This window comes from Haplochromis burtoni, unplaced genomic scaffold, assembly GCF_018398535.1.
Source record: "Haplochromis burtoni strain Fernald_Lab_line unplaced genomic scaffold, NCSU_Asbu1 Contig_272, whole genome shotgun sequence".
NCBI lineage: Eukaryota > Metazoa > Chordata > Actinopteri > Cichliformes > Cichlidae > Haplochromis > Haplochromis burtoni.
The window spans coordinates 41,377-60,485 of NW_024582633.1; the positions used below are offsets into that span (position 1 = coordinate 41,377).

The 19,109-nt window shown below is 41.5% G+C and overlaps 1 protein-coding gene across 1 annotated transcript in view; it reads left to right on the forward strand.

Moving 5' to 3' along the window:
* The window catches only part of LOC102294123 (A disintegrin and metalloproteinase with thrombospondin motifs 20), a 76,161-nt gene that overhangs the window by 9,645 nt on the left and 47,407 nt on the right, over window positions 1–19,109 (forward strand). The window contains exons 4-11 of the mRNA XM_005939762.3: window positions 5,887–6,140; window positions 8,522–8,605; window positions 9,153–9,277; window positions 9,383–9,423; window positions 9,758–9,863; window positions 13,273–13,419; window positions 17,357–17,498; window positions 18,661–18,765. Of these exons, the coding sequence (XP_005939824.1) occupies window positions 5,887–6,140; window positions 8,522–8,605; window positions 9,153–9,277; window positions 9,383–9,423; window positions 9,758–9,863; window positions 13,273–13,419; window positions 17,357–17,498; window positions 18,661–18,765 (1,004 nt within the window). The remainder of the gene's footprint in view (window positions 1–5,886; window positions 6,141–8,521; window positions 8,606–9,152; window positions 9,278–9,382; window positions 9,424–9,757; window positions 9,864–13,272; window positions 13,420–17,356; window positions 17,499–18,660; window positions 18,766–19,109) is intronic.

A 19,109-nucleotide genomic window follows, 5' to 3' on the forward strand; every position in this document is an offset into this window, starting at 1 on the left:
TTTGCCGGGCCTCACTTGGAACTATGTATGCATTAAACCCTTTGTTTTCCTCTGAAGCACGGCTCTTGACAGGGGTCAGGAAATGTGGTCAGCTAGGGTGTGATGGGCGAACAGCAATTACTCTGTCATCTTCACCATCTTTCTTTAGATTGTGTGGAACTTCTGGGTGTCACATGGCTCCAAAGGGCTTAGGCTTATTCTGTGGCCTTATGGCCCTTGCACTGACTCAACCTCCTGCATTCCAGGAAGTACCTATTGTGGCAAAGAATAAAAACAGAGTTTGTTTTGGGGCTTTTGTGTCCGTGTGTAAATGTGGTTTGCTTGTGAATGTGTGTTTGTGAAAGTGCATGTCATCTCCTTGGCCTGTCAGTGGATGAAGTGTCCCACTGAGTGCTGAGAATTGCTGAGCAAGAGCGGAGAGGAATGGGGAAACTAACTTCTTTCTTTGTGAGTTTGAGCAATTCTGGCTTGCACTGCATGTGCCTGTCTGTCTTGCTTCAGAGCTTGGCAGTGGCCCTTGCCTTTTCTCAAGCTCCCACTGCCTGCTTTTCTTCTTTTACACCTGCTTCTATAAAGTAGCTTTCTTACTCACTGCATTGCTGTTGGCCCTCATTTGAAAAAGACTCATTTCTCTTGTCTTTTTGAATGCCAGTTGAATATTTTTGTCTTTTGAATCACTGTGATCTGAACGCTAGCCTTAAAATGTGTCAGATGAGTCTAAAAAAATCTGATTTTTCATGCATTGATTGCGAGTTTGAGCCACCACGTGTGCTATTTGTGTGTAATGAGTGAGTTTTCCCTTCAGGTAGGATGCTCTGTTGAGTTACTGCCTCAAATTTCATAACACTCCATGACAGATAATGCAAGCAGCTAATAATTTGGTCCATTGCACTCGCTGAGTTTAGGATAACAGATACTCCGGACAGGGCTGAGTAGGGCTGGGTACACACACAGTCTGTAACTTTAATAGCTGCCATGTGCCTACCCTGAGGCCACAGCCCTATTGAACCCAGTGTGTTGGGTGTGTTGCTCAGATTCCAACTTGAGCTATTTTCTGCCACTGAATACTGTCTGGGCATTCTTAACAGACTTGAGCTTATTCAAACAACTTGAGTGACAGTGATTAACTGCATGGTGGCATGGATGCTGGAAGAGCAACAGTTTCCCACTAAGGGTAAACCCAAGAGATGACCGGAAATCATCAGTGACTTGGCCAGGGTCTCGGGCTGTTTACTATCATAGAGGCCAGACATCCTTCAAAAACACAGAGCTACATTTTTAATGTAAAGATGATTTATAGTGCAGTATCTAAAGTAGGGGTTTCTTTTAAAATATGGTAGACGTGATTAAGTCATCCATACTGATTGTCTTGGAGTAAAATCAACATCTCGATATTTAAATGGTTCCTTGAACAGATCTGTAGTCATTGTTGAGTCACAAATGGTCGTCTTCGAGGAAAAGAAAAATGAGTATATGTCCTTATCAGATAGGATTTTAACATTACGTATAAACGTGTGATTGGATAAATTGCAGTGTTGAGGTTGATGCTCTTTAGTGATGCATTTAACAAAACCTGAAGATCCTGTTTAATTTGCTGCTTTGCATTTTATTAGCATCCTGTGTGTGCAAATCTCCGATTGGGCTGGTTTTATATACCTGTGAACATACATGTGTAAAACCATGATTAGTATGGCCTTCACTCAAGCAAAACGTTAGCAGTATTTATCCCTGCAAAAAAAGACGTTAAAATATGCTGCCCCTTTTTGTCATTAGAATAATCTACAGAAGGACAGGAAACTGTCCAGAATAGTTCCTGTCGGGGAGTTTCAAAGGATCGAGAACATAGTGCTCATTGTTAATGTCTTTGCTCTTGAAGTGGCACTAGTTCTGTGTTATTGTATATACAACATCGTGTATCATGTATATGTTGTATTCACTCGCTTGTTTTGTATGTCAGTACAAGCAGAAACTATTTATTTCTGTTTAGAATGACTAAATCTTTGCCTCTGTCTTGACCAGATCACTTTTGAAAAAGGATTTTTTTAATCTCAATGGAACTTTTATTTGGATAAATAAAAAATAATATTATTAGAGACTTTTCATCAAATCTTTGACACTTTTTGAAGAGCTTTAGAAAATGATGTATTTGCTCTTTATCGGCACTTCCTTGTAAAACGCCAACATCTGTCCTATAAACTATTGACTGGGCCTTCCAGATGTAACCAAATTACTCTAAGATTTGAAGACATGTGTATTCAACAAAGAGGAAGGGTTGCTTCTTGCGTATCCCAATCCAAACATTTTCCAATTGAATTCAAATGGTATCCATAATGATTTAATCTTTAGTATATTTGGATGAACCCCTTTAAACTAGACATCTTGGTTTGGCTAAGATAATACTCCAGGCTACTACCCGTCACAGTTCTGATCCACAAGTAGTGTTTCGTCATTTGAGGAGGTCTGCAGCCGACCACTATGCTGTCGTTATCTCTGAACTGAAAATATCAACCGAGTGGACTGCAAGTGTACAAAGACCATACTTCCAGTGATGTCGACAGCCACGCCACTTCACTTTTAAAAGCCTTCTTCAGCAGAAGCAATTAGCTGCCTTACTTCTCCACTGTCTAGCCGCAGAATTACACTTAATTGTGCCCCTGTCTGCGGTGGTTTCAAAGTTTTTCCCCTCTTAACTTGTATTCCAATAACCACGCTGTCTGATTGTTTTAAGTAGCAGGCACTACCTGTACTGATTGGAAAGTGTACTTTAGATGTGTCCTTGAACCAACACAGCTGATTTAAATGGCTAAATTAGCTCCTGCAGTTCTCCAGAGGCCTGGTAATGAACTAATCATGTGATTCAGGTGTGTTGACCCAAGGTGAGCTCTAAAACCTGCAGGACACCGGCCCTCAGGGCCTGGAATTGCCCACCCCTGGTTTAATGTGTAGCCTAAGATGACAACTCTCAGAAGGCCAGCAAAACACTGTAAAACAATGGTTATTAGTTCAACTACGTATGTGCTGGTTCTTGGCATTTGTCATGAAAGAGCAGCTCTATGTTAAAATCCCATTGAGATCCTTTTGGACAGGCTGGTATACATAGATGGACTCAGACTAAAAGTCTATGTAACAGTAAAATATTTCCACACTTTAATGTTTATGGATTAATGTAAATAAATGCTTAACTGTTAACATATGTGGCAGTTCAAACCCAATCAAAATGTCTAGATATGTTTAAAAGAGTTCAGTCATTGTGTGTATGGGATATTTTGTCTGCAATTATTCATGGCATTGAGTGAATACACAAACAGGGTAATGTTCATTGTTTAGATTGTGTTTTGGCACAGTGATATAAAGATTTACACATCCCGAGTCAATTAGGTGTTGGAACATAGAAGTGAGTGTGTTCTGTTGGTACAATTTAGCTGTGTGTACATTGGAATCGACTAGATTATAAGTTGGAAATGCCTACACTCATGCCATGCAGGGCCCCTTTTTAATGCTCCCGATCATGAGAAACCTCTGAAGTTCGAGTTTATATTCCAAGTTTGAAAAGAAATAATATCTATCAGGTTCTTTTTGCTGATAGTAAATTCCAACATGCAGAGCACAGAGATATAAAGACCTTCTGTGGCTGATTTTTCCAGTGCCCAGTGAGTGATGTAATGCCTCTGTGCATACAGTGGGTCAGTCACCCCTGTCTTCTCATGGTGTAAGTAGCAGCTCACTACCTAGCGAGAGGGGGATTTCAACCTAAGGCGATTTGGGAAGGTTGTGTGTGGCTAATCTGCACTGATTCAAAGGCTATTATAGCAGAAGGCAATATTTTCACCTCCTCCTCTTTTTTTTCCATCACACACTTGCTTACTCTGAGTCTTAACACCAATTTCTGAGGATGGAGAGATACTCCTCTGTGCTTTGATAATCCCTTTGATGTCGGACTGTCTGCAGCGATGAGTCTGTTTAAGGGGTTTAGTGCGGTGGGTTTTGGCCTTTGAGACTTTTCTTTCCCTGGAAAATACAAAGCTCCGTGCTGGCCCAGCTGCCCGGGCTGCGTGCACAGGCACAGACCGGCTTGGCGCTGGCTTGGATGCTGGTTCTGGCATGGGGTTGGGGCTCACGGCGGCAAGAGCTGTGGGCCATTGTGCCAGTGAGTCACGCTTCGCCTCGTGTGCCCACTGGGGGCATTGCTTGAATACTCACGGAGCACTGAATGAGTTTTCCTTTCTCTTTTTTTCCCTAATCTAACAGTTACACACAATCTGTCTCTGTGTGACTGTCTGGAAAGATTGAGTTTACAAAACACAATGGAAGTCTTCACTGTAATCGGGTTATCCAAAGTTGAGGAGGATGACGGATTCCAAACTATGCTTGGATCGTAAGCACTAGTGGTCTTACTTAAAGTAATTACATAGTCGGTGTAATTTTTTTAGCAACTTTTGCTACATTGTGTCCCTTCTGCGGCTTGGTTTAATGGAGGCAAAAGAAAAATACTACACCTATATGTACAAACATTTATTAAAAATTACAGCAATTTGAGTTTTGACAAAATAGGAAATTGACAGTGAAATCTTTCATTGTCAATTCTTAGCTATTTCATCAGTGGCTCCTGATATTTTTCTTCTTTTTCTTCTTTCAGCTGGTCCTTTTAGAGGTGGCAACAGCAGATCATTTATTTCCATCTCACCCAATCCCACTTCTTCTGTCACACCAACCCTCTGCATGTCCTCCTGCACTACATTCATGAATCTTCTCTTTGATCGTTCTCTTCCGCCCGCCTGGCATACGTTAAATCAATCTTTCCTCGGCAGGGCGACAGGTGAAACTGCTTTAAGCAAGCTTTCTTACACTATATCACGGATGTGCGCCAAAGCAACAGTGGAAATCAGGAGAGCATAATGATCAACCTGCATACTCCGGTCCTGGACTTCTCACAAAATGCAGTGTAAAGTTATACAGTGCTGATTGACTGCTTAAGCATTTTGATGTTCATAGCTGATACGTGCAGTTTATCTGGCCCTCCATTGGTCATCATTTTCAGTCAGGAGAATCTGGGGACATTGCAGAAAACAAACTCAACCCTTTTTTGTGATTTGGATTATTCCTGTGGTGTGACTGGCAAACCTCTTGCTGTTTTTCCACTCTGTTTTTATTCAGAACTCCAGGGTTCTTATTAATGTGCAATCAACGTTACTTCATTTTTAAGTACAGCAAGTTTTTCTTGCCTTGCCTCTAATAATATAGGCAATCGGTCTGTGTCTCTGTCTCTGTTTTCCTCTTTTAACTTCACTCTGTCATGATGATGGAATCTACCGTTTGTAGCCAGCACAACACGTGCGCTTCAGCTGAGAGAAGTGAGCCATTTGAGTGTGCACTGTGTATGGCTGTCATTCGGGGTCTGAGGCTGCTGTTGGAGGCGGCGTATGAATGGAACTGTTTGAGTGTTAATGTGTTCCTTTCACCACGATTGTAACAATTTACCAAAATAATACAATGACTGGGGTATCCAGATCGGAATATAGGATTTTTACGCCTCTGCATGGCGTAAACTGAGCCTAGTCTGTGTGACTCAGTAAAGTGCTGTTAAGGGATTTCTTAGTTTGAGACAGGAGAATCCAGATTGCCTGAGATAAAACACAGGCTCAAAGCTCACCAGTGACTCTGTGTCTCTGGGTTCAACTGCTTTCCTGAACACTTGAATGAGACGGTTTATGGCAGGTGTCTGCAACAGAAGCCTAGTTATGTGATTGGAACTAAGCTGCGCCAGAACATGCACTGAACTGTAGATGTAGCTTGCCCTCTTATGAAACACCTTTATGACGTTAAGTAGTCCATTAAAAAAAAGGCTAATTACCACATTATTATTAAATTATTTTCTTTCTTAAACAGAGAACTTGAAGAAGCCAGCCTCTTCAGAGATGAGAGGGACCATGAGAGAGGAGCTAGAATCTCTCAGAGCCACAGTAGAGCACCAACGCGTGCTCGAGAACAACTCCACCGGCCCACACCCGAGATCGCCACGCAGGCGCAAGCGTTTCCTGTCCTATCCTCGCTACGTTGAGCTGATGGTGACAGCAGATGCCAAAATGGTGCGTCACCATGGACGCAACCTAGAGCACTACATTCTAACAATCATGTCAGTAGTAAGTAAAATAATGTTTCTCATTTTTTTCAGTGTTTAAATGTGTTTTTGCTCAGTATTGTTTGCTGGCATTGCCTTCCTGTTGGGATTACATGCTGCTAAAAGGTCTTTAACATACGATGGGGTTAGTTACTCAAGACCTTGTATGTGAGGAGAAGGGTTTTAAAATCAGCTGTTAAACCAATTTAACCAAACATCAATAACTGAACGATTTAGAGGTTCATTAAAAATACTGAAAAGTAGCAAAAACTTAGTGAAAGAACATGACAAACGTCTCAGTGTTAGCCATGCTGTTGTTCACAGCAGATTTCATAAGTCATTGAATCGTTTAAACTTGAGACTTGTAGACTTATAGAATAGTCAGTTAAACTTGAATCAAATATAGGTTGCTCGGTTGCTAGAGACGAGCTAAATGCATATTTGTTTCCAAGCAATGTTTAACTCTATGTGGCCATGTTCTTTGGCTGTATGCTCAGCGTGTTGTTTCCCCCTGTGTAAATAAGCGTCTCAAACTAGATCAAAATTAGGCTTGATGGAATACACTTACAAACATTAACCTTTCCACTAGATGGATCTAATTTAATAGATGCCAAGTCTACAGCAGAGCTGTATTGAATTTAATGTGGTTTTGTGGACATTTACATTGAAAACATGCATCGTCTTTTTTTAATTGTGAAAGATCTCTAGAAAATGACCAAAACTTTACAGCAAAAAATAAACAACTTCAGATAAGAAACTTCTTATGATGATCGTCTCCATCATGAGGGTCAGATTTTAACATTAAATCAATGACACTCGTGCTATTGAACCTTTTTAAAAATGATAAACTCTGCTGAAATGAATGCAACAGAAATAAAGAGCAATCTGACATTTTGGTCACAGTAGTATTCAGAAGCTTTTTCAGTGAATACGCCACATATGACAACACTTTAAAAAATTTAAGTTCTGATGTATACACCACGTACTCTGTGATATATTTCTTTCCACTATTAAAGCAATTGCCCAGTGGAAACTGCAGTCAAGTCCAGGGCTGTGTTTTTCTAGTCTTAGATTTTACTGTTTGGCATTTTTGGTCATTAACTCCGATGTAACCTCAGCATGCTTCTGCATATGCCAAACAAACCATGTTAGCCTGTCCAGCACCTTGACCACTTTATAAGTCCTACTTTTGACTGTGAAAGAAGGCTGGTAATTAAGCCAGTGACACTGTGATGGACTGGGTAGTAAAACGTCTCAACTCAGGACGGGTTATTAATTGAACTGAGTCTAGTATCTGCTGTCTCTCTACACCATTACAGGCAAAATGTTTGAAACACTCATTTACTTGCAGAGGAGTAATGATTGTCAGTGGAGTGTCCTTAAAGGTTGCTGGAGTATAGTGAGTGTTGCATTGGCCAGTTTCGACAGCAAATCATGTTTATGTCTGCAGACCAGGGGGCAGCCATACACAAATGCATGCTTTTTTCCCCCTGTCCTCTTTCAAATGGTTACATTTGCTTTACTTTTGCCACAATTTATCCAAACTTACCATATTATTTTCTATTGGTCATGCCGATAAACTGTATAGATATGACCCCTGATGTCTTACTGTTATTTTAAGAAGGTAGCTTTTAACCATGTAAAAAAATGTTGCACATGTAGCAAAATATAAATTCTAAGAAGCCCTAAAAAAACCTTTACTGTTTAATATTTGTCAACAACATCGGCTCCTGAATGCATTTTGCAGTAATTTATGGTGTCGTCCTCCCTCGCTTCTGGCTGTTAAACTGATCGCATGAGAGCATAAACTGGAGGTGAGAGTCTAATGAGCGGGGTCATGTGTCACCGTTGGATGACGTGCATACAAAGACAGTCTCGTTTTATTACTCAACCCGGGTAAGCCTGGGCTACGTTTGCTTCCCTCTATGTTACGATGAGCTAAATGTTTATAGTAACTAATAAGTTCCTGTCATGAGGCCGTACCCTGTTTCGGGGCACCGCTGTCTGACCGTGACACGGGTGCATGAGAAACGCAAGAGTAGCAGAGGGGAAAAGAGTTGGAATATTTTGCTGTCCCCACAGAGGGGCTGCTTCACATTTGTAGCCAGGTCCAGTTTCTTTTTTTCTTTTTCCTTTTCTATGGTCTTCTGGGTGGGGGGGGTTGTAATTGGTTTAAATACTCTGTTGATTAAACTTACCCTCGAGGAGGCACTTTGTGCTTTCTTTTGACTTTGGTGAGCTGCTGCTATTTTGATTAAACCAAAATAGAGCTTAGCTAAAAGAGCCTTGACTGTGTGTTCCCATTCCAAGTACTTTAACTAATACATGACTCTAGCTCTGCTCTGACTCAGGTTAGTGGAAGTTTGCATTCTTTTTTGTCTGTGTGTTTTGTCTTTGTTACAGGTAGCAGCAGTGTACAGGGACCCCAGCATAGGAAACCTCATCAGCATCAAGATTGTCAAGCTTGTCATCATCCACAATGAACAGGTGAGTACGGGGTCTTGAATGCTACGTGTACGCAGGTCATCTGCGTGTGGCTGACGTCATTGCAGGTGTCTTTGGCTTGGCTTTTTTTTCTCTGTGGGGCCTCTTTGAAAGGACACTGTCTTTCTTGTCGGGCTTATGTGGAATACAAATCATAATGTATTAAGGCTGCTAGCCACCTGCAAATAAAATGCTCTGTTATCAGTTTTTGAATAAGTAGGCATTTGCCTAGGGATTTTCTTTGTTTAGTTTGGTCACGGTGAGATTTTCCTCACTACCTCTGTTATTGAAAGGACCACAGGAAAGAACATAAGGCCGTTGTAGGTTGCAAGATGTCACTGAAAAATTACCAATGTATGTCCTTGTTTTCCAAAAATCCAGCACCTAAATCTTTAGTCCAAACATTATAATCATAATGAACACAAACATAAGACTCACACATTAAAGAACATGATGTTCTAATATGTCTTTACCACCATTATTAAAAAAGGTTACTGTATGTAAGCCCAGTTTGTTGGTCGTAACCCCACTGCTGTTTCACCCAAAACAGGAAGGTCCCACTGTGAGCTTCAACGCTGCCACCACTCTGCACAACTTCTGTGTCTGGCAGCAGAGCCACAACGTCCAGGACGACAGCCATCCTTCTCACCACGACACTGCGCTCCTCATAACCAGGTATCTGCCTTTCCCACCCCTCACCTCCTTTTCGAAAGCAAGTCGCTCGAGCACGCTGCCCTTTTCAGAAGGGATTTACAGGATGGTGTTTTTTCTTTTTCACAGGGAAGACATCTGCCGCGCTAAAGACAAATGTGACACATTAGGTAATATTTTGATTTTCATGCAAAAATATCTGCACGTTAAGTTCTTTTACAGTGAACTTTCCACTCCACTGACCACAGCTCATGAACTGTGCTGTAATGAGTTTATGGCAAGCTGTCAGCTAATAATATTATCGTGACAGAACAGAGTGGTAGACCTGGGAGGAGGGAGACTGTGGCAGTGCTAATCTCTCTTAGGAAACAGAAGTTTTGATGCCTTTAATCTTCTCAAACGCTCAAGCAACTATTTTTCCCCCAGACACACTTGGCTTGTAGATGTTTATGCGGATCTGTGTGTTTTCCTGTGTGTGCGTATTGGTGTGTGTTGACCCTGTAGGGCTTGCTGAGCTGGGGACCATGTGCGACCCGTACCGGAGCTGCTCCATTAGTGAGGAAAATGGAATTAGTGCCTCCTTCACCATCGCTCATGAGCTGGGCCATGTGTAAGTTGCAGTTCTAAACCTGTTGCCCCACCACCACCCCCATAACTCACACACACACACACACACACACACACACACACACACACACACACACATAGGACGTATGTCACCACTCAAAGCCAAGCTTGACTACAAAAGCCCTCTTATCAAGAGACACAGAGTGCAGCAGACACAGGTGCAAAACATAATAAAGAAAAAAAACCTTGACTTTTAATAACATGCCAGCCTACAATGCCTTACTATAGAGCTCAGGACGTCAACCCTCCATGTGTCCGAGCTTTACCTCGATAGCTATAAGCTCAAAGACACAATTTTATGTGAATGCCAGAAAAAACCCTCAAAAATCCTAATAATAATTGGACCTGGCATTGATGAACAACAACAAAGATTTTCTTGGAAATGGTACAAGGAGCAAGTACAAAGCTAAATATTGTATTTAGTACTTGGAAAGCCTTCCAGCCCCCCCCCCCCCGCCCCCCGACTCCTCAGCGCCAAAGACAGGTAAAACAAACTGGATATGTCACATCGCCATCATGTGCTGCTCGCCTTCGAGCGGGTAATGGCGGGGTTATCACAACATGCCTTTGCGCCAGAGAGTGTTTTCACAACAAGCAAATACTGCCACATGTGTGGAGTGAAGAAAGACTCATACGCATAATCTGTCTTCAAATGACCGAGTCAAAACACATGACTTTATCTCTCGTATGAAGCGATGTTTATTCCAAACATCCATTTGTGGCGAAATTATGATAAATAAGTCATTACCTTCTCATTCTTACGAACGCTCCAGGTGATTTAAAACAGAGAGCTTACTTTTGGATAAAGACAAGGCCTCTGTCTTTGTTTTTTTTTTCTCTTCTGCTTCTCTCCATCTGGGTAGTAAAAAGGCGCACTGTCAGTGTGAGCCTGTGAGGTAATAGTTAAGAATGAGAGATATTTTTTTCTAGTTCCTCTGCCACGGTCACACATTTTTCCAGTGGAGAGACTGGACCAGAGGAGCAGCAGATGGACCAAGCTTACACCCTCCCCTTTTTACTTTGAGTCTCATGTGGATCTGTTTATGCTAAAGTTCAAGCAGCTGGAAGCCCACTTGGCTCTGTCTCTTGGCATGGCGGATCACTGTGTTTGCAGGCGTGAGCTCTCATGAGTGTTTGGCGCTCTGAGAAAGCCAGTGTCAGGTAATGGGACCCACTCAAGAGCACTGCAGATTAATCAGAGACTTAGACTAATGGCTGGGAGGCCTTTCTCAGATAACTGCGAGAATGTGCGATCACTACTAGGCAGCACAGGGATTTTTAGGTGGCGTGGCGTCACTTGATAGCTCCTCAAAGGTGACATGTATGAGGACTTAAAACATTTGTCTGTCTTCACATGTCCCAGATCAAAAATAAATCTTCCTGACTTTGCAAATTGTTCTCCCCGTGTTTGCGTGGGTTCTCTCCGGGTACTCCGGCTTCCTCCCACCGTCCAAAGACATGCAGCTTGTGGGGATAGGTTAATTGGATAATCCAAATTGCCACTAGGTGTGAATGTGCGAGTGAATGTGAGTGCGAATGGTTGTCTGTCCCTGTGTGTTGGCCCTGCGACAGACTGGCGACCTGTCCAGGGTGTACCCCGCCTCTCGCCCTATGACAGCTGGGATAGGCTCCAGCGTCCCCCCGCGACCCTGAAAAGGATAAGCGGAAGCGAATGGATGGATGGATGGAAGTATATCAAGTGTGTAAAGTGCACACAAAAAACAAAACAAATCAGAAAGCCAATGGGATAAAATCTCTGGGATTGTTAAAGATGGTTTCTTCTCGTGGACAAGTACATTCAGAGCAGCTAAGATGTGTAGTTCACAGACAGTGAGCTCTGCCTATCTTGAAGTGCTTTTCAAAGGATTTTAATCAAAGAAATACTTTTTTCAGTGCTGAAGATCCATCAAATAGGGTGGCAGAGTGGCGCAGGGACAGTGATGTGCACAGAGTGATGCAGTTATTTTGTTAAGAGCTTGAAGTGAGTGGTTTCGAATGCATGTAAATCACTGAAATTGGTTCCTCCATTGATCTAGCCACAAAACTGCCATTTTTATAACCTCATTACACTAAAAGGCTCTCATCTCAGGATTTTAAGGTTGTATTCTCATTTGTATCCTTCTGATCTGACTTATTTGACGCAACATATCCAGTTTTATGTTTTCTCTCCTTTTTTTTGTGAAATTCAATTCTATTTACTTTTTTTTTTTACATCATAAGTGACAAAAAATCTTTTGCATAGTACCAGTTGATTCAGTTTTGATGTTGTGAGTATTATCCAAGGGCTTGGTTTGTGTGCAGAGCTTATTACTGTGCCAGAGGCTTAATTATTTCCTGGGTGTTTGCCCTCGGGCTCTCCGTCTCCCGTAGGGTGGGCTTCATGCCAGCCATGCTAGATCTTGTTTGTGTGGTGGTATGGATTGACCCTTAGCTCCAGCCCAGAGCACAGCACTGCTCCACATCCTGGCGTAAACATCTCAAGACATCATACAGCTGCATGGGATCCTGTGTGTATAAATACATGTGTACTCATGCGTGCATGTATTTATGGGTAATGCGCCAAACCGCAGTACAAAACAGGACATGTATGCTGGGCTGCACTGTTCTGGACATGATCAAGAAAACCTGCTCTATGAGACTGCCAGCTACAGACAGCCTGGATGAATTCATTAGTTTGCAGCTTCCATGCCTCATTACGTACAGTTATTCTTTTGCAAAGACTCCCGTCTCACTGCTTGATCACTAAAGACAAATGCTCAAACAATTAGCTGGTTAACTGATTTTTGGACTTGCAGAAAATACAGGAAATAGTATTATCTCAGCAAATGTTTGTGACAATGTTATTGCAGCTTTATTGGTAAGATTGTGTACACATCAGTCTTGTTCTCCTGTCTGTGAGAGCAACTGATGTGTGAGGTGCTATTACCCCCAGCTTTTTCTAAGCATTAAGCCCTTTGAGAATGTGAGATGGTGAGCTTTGACCTCTAAGCTGGAGATAGATCTCACTAGCATGTTGTTCTCGATGTTGAAGCCAATAGATAATGATAGATGGAGTGTGACATTTTTTTAAGACAATGTTGCACCACCTACTGGCCAGTTGGAGTTTTCTTGAAACTCTTGAAAGGATTTTACTCTCTAAATATTTAGCAAATAATACAAATAAGGATGTGCATGTATTTGGAAGTGGAAAACAAACAGACCAGTAGAGGAAAAGTGCAAAGTGTGAGGAATAACTCAAAGATATTACCGGATCTGTGGGCTGGTTGTGAACCCCTGCTACAAATGACTGAGAGTCGATCTTAGACATTTATCCTTTTTACTATGGCATATCTAATAATCGGATGATAACCCTCACAATCTCTAAATTCCCCCTTTTTTTTGTTCTGCACCAGGTTCAACATGCCTCATGATGACAACCCCAAGTGCCGGGAGGCAGGGATAAAGCACCAGTATCACGTCATGGCTCCTACACTTAACTACGATACCAACCCTTGGTCGTGGTCCAAGTGCAGTCGCAAGTACATCACCGACTTTCTTGAGTAGGTATCTGCAGCTCTCCTATCTGGTTCTAAATTGCTTCGTAATCTAAACACGTGACTCATTATGAGCTCTTCTCACGGGAGAGAAAGTGCTGTTTTTTCCAGCTTTTACATGTAACTGCTTCCAGTCTCCCACAGAACTCTGCAGACAGGTCAGTGTAATGTAAACTGTGTGGAGTTGTTATTGCCTTGTGTTGAAAGAGTATTTCCTGTTTGAATTTTGGGGGTCTTCCTCAGCTGACCTGAGCGATGGATCTCCTGAAGTCCTTCATCTGTCTCCCTGCTCAGACAGAGCTATTTTGTAAAGAAGTTGGCCAAACAGTAATCTAGTCACTAATCCCATTTCATCACCACAACCTTGTGCATGGGGAGGTGGCTGATTCAGCTACTCCAAACCCGCACCCACGGACGCTCATCCTGACTTCGATTCAAAATGGGAAATGTCAGTTATAATTACATCTTCCCTGAACATGACCCTTTAATCTTTGCCTCCTTTCCTCTGTTAATTGTAGAGGCCTTCACAAAGGACAGCCTTGTTAACCAGATGCGTCTCGAGAATTAGGCGATGGCCTCATATGGAGTTTTAAGGCCATGCTCTTTGCATAGTTTCCAGCTAGCCCGGACCTCAGCATCCAGTGGTTGGAACTTGCAGCCAAAGTTGAAAAGAATGTCCATCTGTCTCTTTATTGTTTGGATAAAGTTGTGTTGCTCTTCTGTTTGTATCTAATTACTACACAAAAAAGCAGGAAGAGCATGACGTGAACGTCAGTCGCATTCATGTTAAACTGTAACATTTGTTAGTCACTTTGGATGTAACACACAGTGCAGGTATCGAGAACGAAGCACTGGCTTCGGTGTGGGAGCCGCGGTGGTGGGAAAGGCTCTTGAGAGTGCAGTCCAAGTGCTTTTGAAGTTTTTTGCAAGCCAACAATGAGGAGCATTGATTGAAAGTAGCACTTCTGCAGCACCACTCCTGCTGAGTGGACCGACCTGGTCAAGTATATCAGTGTTTTGACTGCCCATTCTTCCCTTAGAGTAAATTCAACCTGTAACAGTTTACAAAACCAAAGGCCGTGCCACCTCTCAAACATCCCTTTTCAAACAGCAACGGATTCCCTAATGCGGTCCCTCTTGTCTGAATATTGTTGTAATAATGTGCACTCAAGTCCCGTACCTGAAAGCTGATGAAAACTGTACTGTTGTAGTGCAGTGTCATTGTGTCCCATCTGCTGCACAAAGACACTATTCATTCCTACTCTGGCACTGTGCAATTTGATTTAACCCACAACATCCAAATATAAAATTTAAATGCAACTCTTTGACTATTCCTACGCTCTAGTTCTTGTTCATTTTGGGGAAACCCTATCGATTTCCTATGTACATCTCAAATTTTGCCAAAGCAGCAACAACTCTTATAAAGTGTAATGTGAAATTATTATAAATAATCCATCAGCATCTATTTTCTTGACGAAAACTAGGAGCTACTACATCTACTTTGTGTTTATTCATATATAACTGTAATTCAGTTCAATTCAATTTTTTATATAGCACCAAATCACAATAACAGCTGACTTAGAGCACTTTTATGTTAAAGTAAAGACATTATACAGCAAAAACCTCAACAATCAGATGACCCCATTTGAGCAAGCACTTGGTGACAGTGGGAAGGAAAAACTCCCTTTTAACAGGAAGAAACCTCAGGCGGGACCAGGCTCACGGAGGGACAGCCATCTGGTTGTGGATGAGGAAGTTGAAGACAATCTTCATACAGTTGAAGACGGAATTATCAGCCTCCCTCCATGAGAGTAGTCACATATTCTTTCTTTATGATTCCTTCCACTTTGAGATGCACTTAAACGTCCCTACAACACAATACCACCACTACTGTGTTTCACGCCTCTCCCGTCGTAATCCAAACATAAACACTGTCTCTTTAGTCAAACAAGCAGTTTAGTCTTATTTGATCCAAGGACCCACTTCTAGTATCTTTCTCCAGGTTGTTCCTGGTATATTTAGGTCTGACTTGAAGTTGTTTCTTCTGCAGTGAAGAGAAGTTTTTCTTGGTCTGTGAACTCACAGTCCATTCCTGCACAAAGTTCTAGTGATTAACTTCCTTGAGACCATTATCCCTGACTTGACTAAATCGTTAACTAGCATTTTGGCAGTTGTTCTGGGGTTTTTAGACACATCTCTGCCAGGCTTGTTCTTTACTGTGTGACTCTTTGAATTTCTTGATGCTACTTCTCACTATAGATCTTGACACAACGCTGTCATAAATTTGTAAATCCATCTCCTGCTTTGTGAGCATCATCTAAACGGATCTCTGTTGTTTTTGGCATGATTCTTTCTGAAGTGACAGCTTAAAACCTTACTGAAGTTTTTAACACTTAATTGGAAGAGAACCTTAAGTTTTACGTTTTAAGCACTACAAAGTAAAAGCACATCTTTGCACAGCAGTAAAAAAAAAAAGGACAACAATAATTCATCTTGTCAGAGGCAAAACGCTGACATGACAGACTTACTACTGTTTGATCGAACACTGCACATGTCATTTAGCTCTTTGTAGAAGCCTCCAATCTGTCATGAGCTGACCTCTTGACATCTTGCCTTTATGGTGTACGTGAAAACTGTTATTGTTTAGTCTCATGTGACAAGAACACAATAACCGAGTCACCTTGTAAATAAACACACTTCCAAGTCTGCCAAAGGCTTCCAGGTGTGACAGCTCTTGTTTCCAGATGGGAATTGGCTCACCGTCTTGAATCCACACAGCTGATTTTTTGTCCCCCCTCCCCAGAACATAGATGTTTCATTTAGAACATGACCACAATGACCCCTTCTGCCTCGGTCTGTCTCGGTCTTAATAATAATTCCATTAAGTTCCAGTGCACCGATTAGACAGATGACCAACTGCTGAAAGACACTGTAATATGGGACTGTCCGAATGATTCCTCAACAGGCTGCTATGTGGTTTGCATTCAGTGTCTTCCACTGCTGTTGCTTTCTTCTAGTGTAATCATCCCCTCCTCTTGCCACAAGCCAGCATTTGCAACAATTTCTTACATTATGGCTGGAAATGAAAGGGTAAAGAAACAAAGTAATGGTAACGGAGGATAATCCTGTGTAATTATTGGCCTGTCACATCAGCTGGTGCTTTGTTGAGCAGGTGTTTTAGCGGCTCGATCCAGGATGAAATTTGTCAGAGCAGTGCAGACATGTTGTCTAATTACACATCTAGACCTGTCTCATCTGAAAGTTTCCTTTTCCCAAAGTAAACAAAGCGAGAGAAGATCCTTTGTGGCTCGCCTTGCTCTGCTAACATGTTTCATTTGTGCCCATTCACGGCCGTAAATGCGGATGATTTTATACGCAGACTGCTGGTGGATAGACGCAGTAAGTCCAGCTGTGCTTTTGTTGTCTCTTTTATTGTGTCATGGCTCAGGGTGTGGCTCATATACGGCACAATCTGTCATTATACTGCAGCGCTGGGGCTGGTGCAGATTTATTTAACTTAATCATGGTGCTTTAGCATTCTAAATGTTCTTGTTTGCCTTCAGCAGAGGAAAATACATCTAATACAAATGTGATCAGTAAGCAGATCCCTTTTTTTGTCTCCATCAAAATACTGTTTTATTCAGTCTGTGGCGCCTAACTCCAGTTTCACAGTGACAGCGTTTGCTATTAGGCTTTTAAGGGGGAAGTGGTATCAGTCTCTCTCCTCTGTAACGTTACAGACCACCCACAAGGAAAACTCATCTGTGGATGATCACAGACAGTGACACAGAGATGTTTACCTTGCTTTTATGAAAGAGATGAAGTGTGCTGATACATTTTAGGGTTGGAATTACTACATTGTTATGAAGAATTCTGTACTGTGAAAGTCTGCCTGTTGAATGTGTACATGATTTGTTTTGAATTTATTTATTTAATTTTTTAGCACCGGCTATGGGGAGTGCCTCCTTGATGAGCCTGTGGGCAGAACATATGACATGCCCACTCTCCTCCCTGGTCAGCTCTACAATGCCAACAGACAGTGTGAACTGATGTTTGGTCCCGGTTCCCAAATTTGTCCTTACTTGGTACGTTGTCTTGCTATCAAAATAGATTAAAAAGCCATGGTAAAAAATGAAAGTGAAACATTTCTTTACCTGAAACATTTGAGGGGACAAAAATAAGGCCAAGGATCCAAAACTGACCCACCCAAGGCTCCAATCTGACCCACTGGACACCTGGGCCAAAACATTTGAAGCAGGGCTTAATTTTTGGACTATTAACTGAATTTACTTGAATTTCTAGCTTTTGTTACTGAAACTCCGATATGGCCATTCTTATTACTCAAACCTAAGTAAGACGTAAAAACTTCCTGTTTTCTCACTATTATAGTTTTGTAGTAGTATAGTTAAAAAAAGAGGAAAAGGTAAACGAGGACTTTTCTGTGAATGAACAAAACTTTGTTACAGTGTGTTTTAAGGAGCTACCACATATTTTTTCTGTAATTTTACACACTTATTTCTTATGATTCTTTCTTACTGTCATATATCTTCCATTTACTACAACAGCATTTATTTATCATGTAGAAAAACTGTTAAAATTGCACATCGTCGTTCTTATATTAAGATATCTGAGGCATTCATTGAGTAGTTAACCCCTTAAAGCCTGAACCATGAAGTAATCAGGCGAAAACTGTAGCGTTAATTGAACCTCCTGACAAAAGAAAACAAGGAAACTAAATATCACTTTGCATAATTGAGTTTTAATTCATATCATTTTTGCTACATTCTTCATTTTAGTGTGATTTAATTGCTCATAGTAGCATACTGCTACTGTCTCATAGTATATATCAGGTATTTCAGGAGAAAATGAATCACACTGTTGATGTAGAGGTCTTAAAAACTCATGTATCAAATATGATAGACTTGCCATTATGGGGTCAAACTTCTTTACACTGACCAAACGGGGAATCAGAAAAAGTCGACTACCAGCTGCTTGGATTGAAATGTTTGTAGAATTCCGTTAATATACTGGGACTACAACCACATGCTTTATCCCTCTTATGTAAGACCAAAATGGCTGGAGCAATTATTTCTTGTGTTATTCAGTGTTGTTGAAAAAAATATTTTGGCATAAGAGGGGTTTTGTACATGCTTTAACACCTTGCAGGATATTCACATCACAGAAAAGCTCTTTTCCTGTTAATTCCCAAATGATTTACTGCTTGCGTTTGTTTCTTTTCCCCCACAGAAACAGTGCAAGAGGCTGTGGTGTACGAGTGCGGAGGGGGACCACAAAGGGTGCCGTACACAGCACATGCCACTCGCTGATGGCACTGACTGTGGACATGGAATGGTAAGTCTCAGTCTCTCCATGTATAGATTATGGGAAATCATCTACACCAAAAATGCTAACAATTTTAAGGAACACACTTAGGGTGTCCCAGCTGATATTCAAGAATTGCCCATTTGAGAATGTAGGTGTAGATAATGCCGCCGCTGAACCTCTAGTGTAGGTTAAAGGTACCGCACAAAAAACAGTCGTTGAGCACTGAGCTCCATAGGATTTTTTCCACCTTCTTGCACAGCGGAAGGAAAACACATGTCTCTCATCTAGTAAATGGACATGAATAATTATTGTGATGCAGTAAAGGCTAACAATGTGATATTTCTGTCAGTGCATTTAAATTAATGACACAA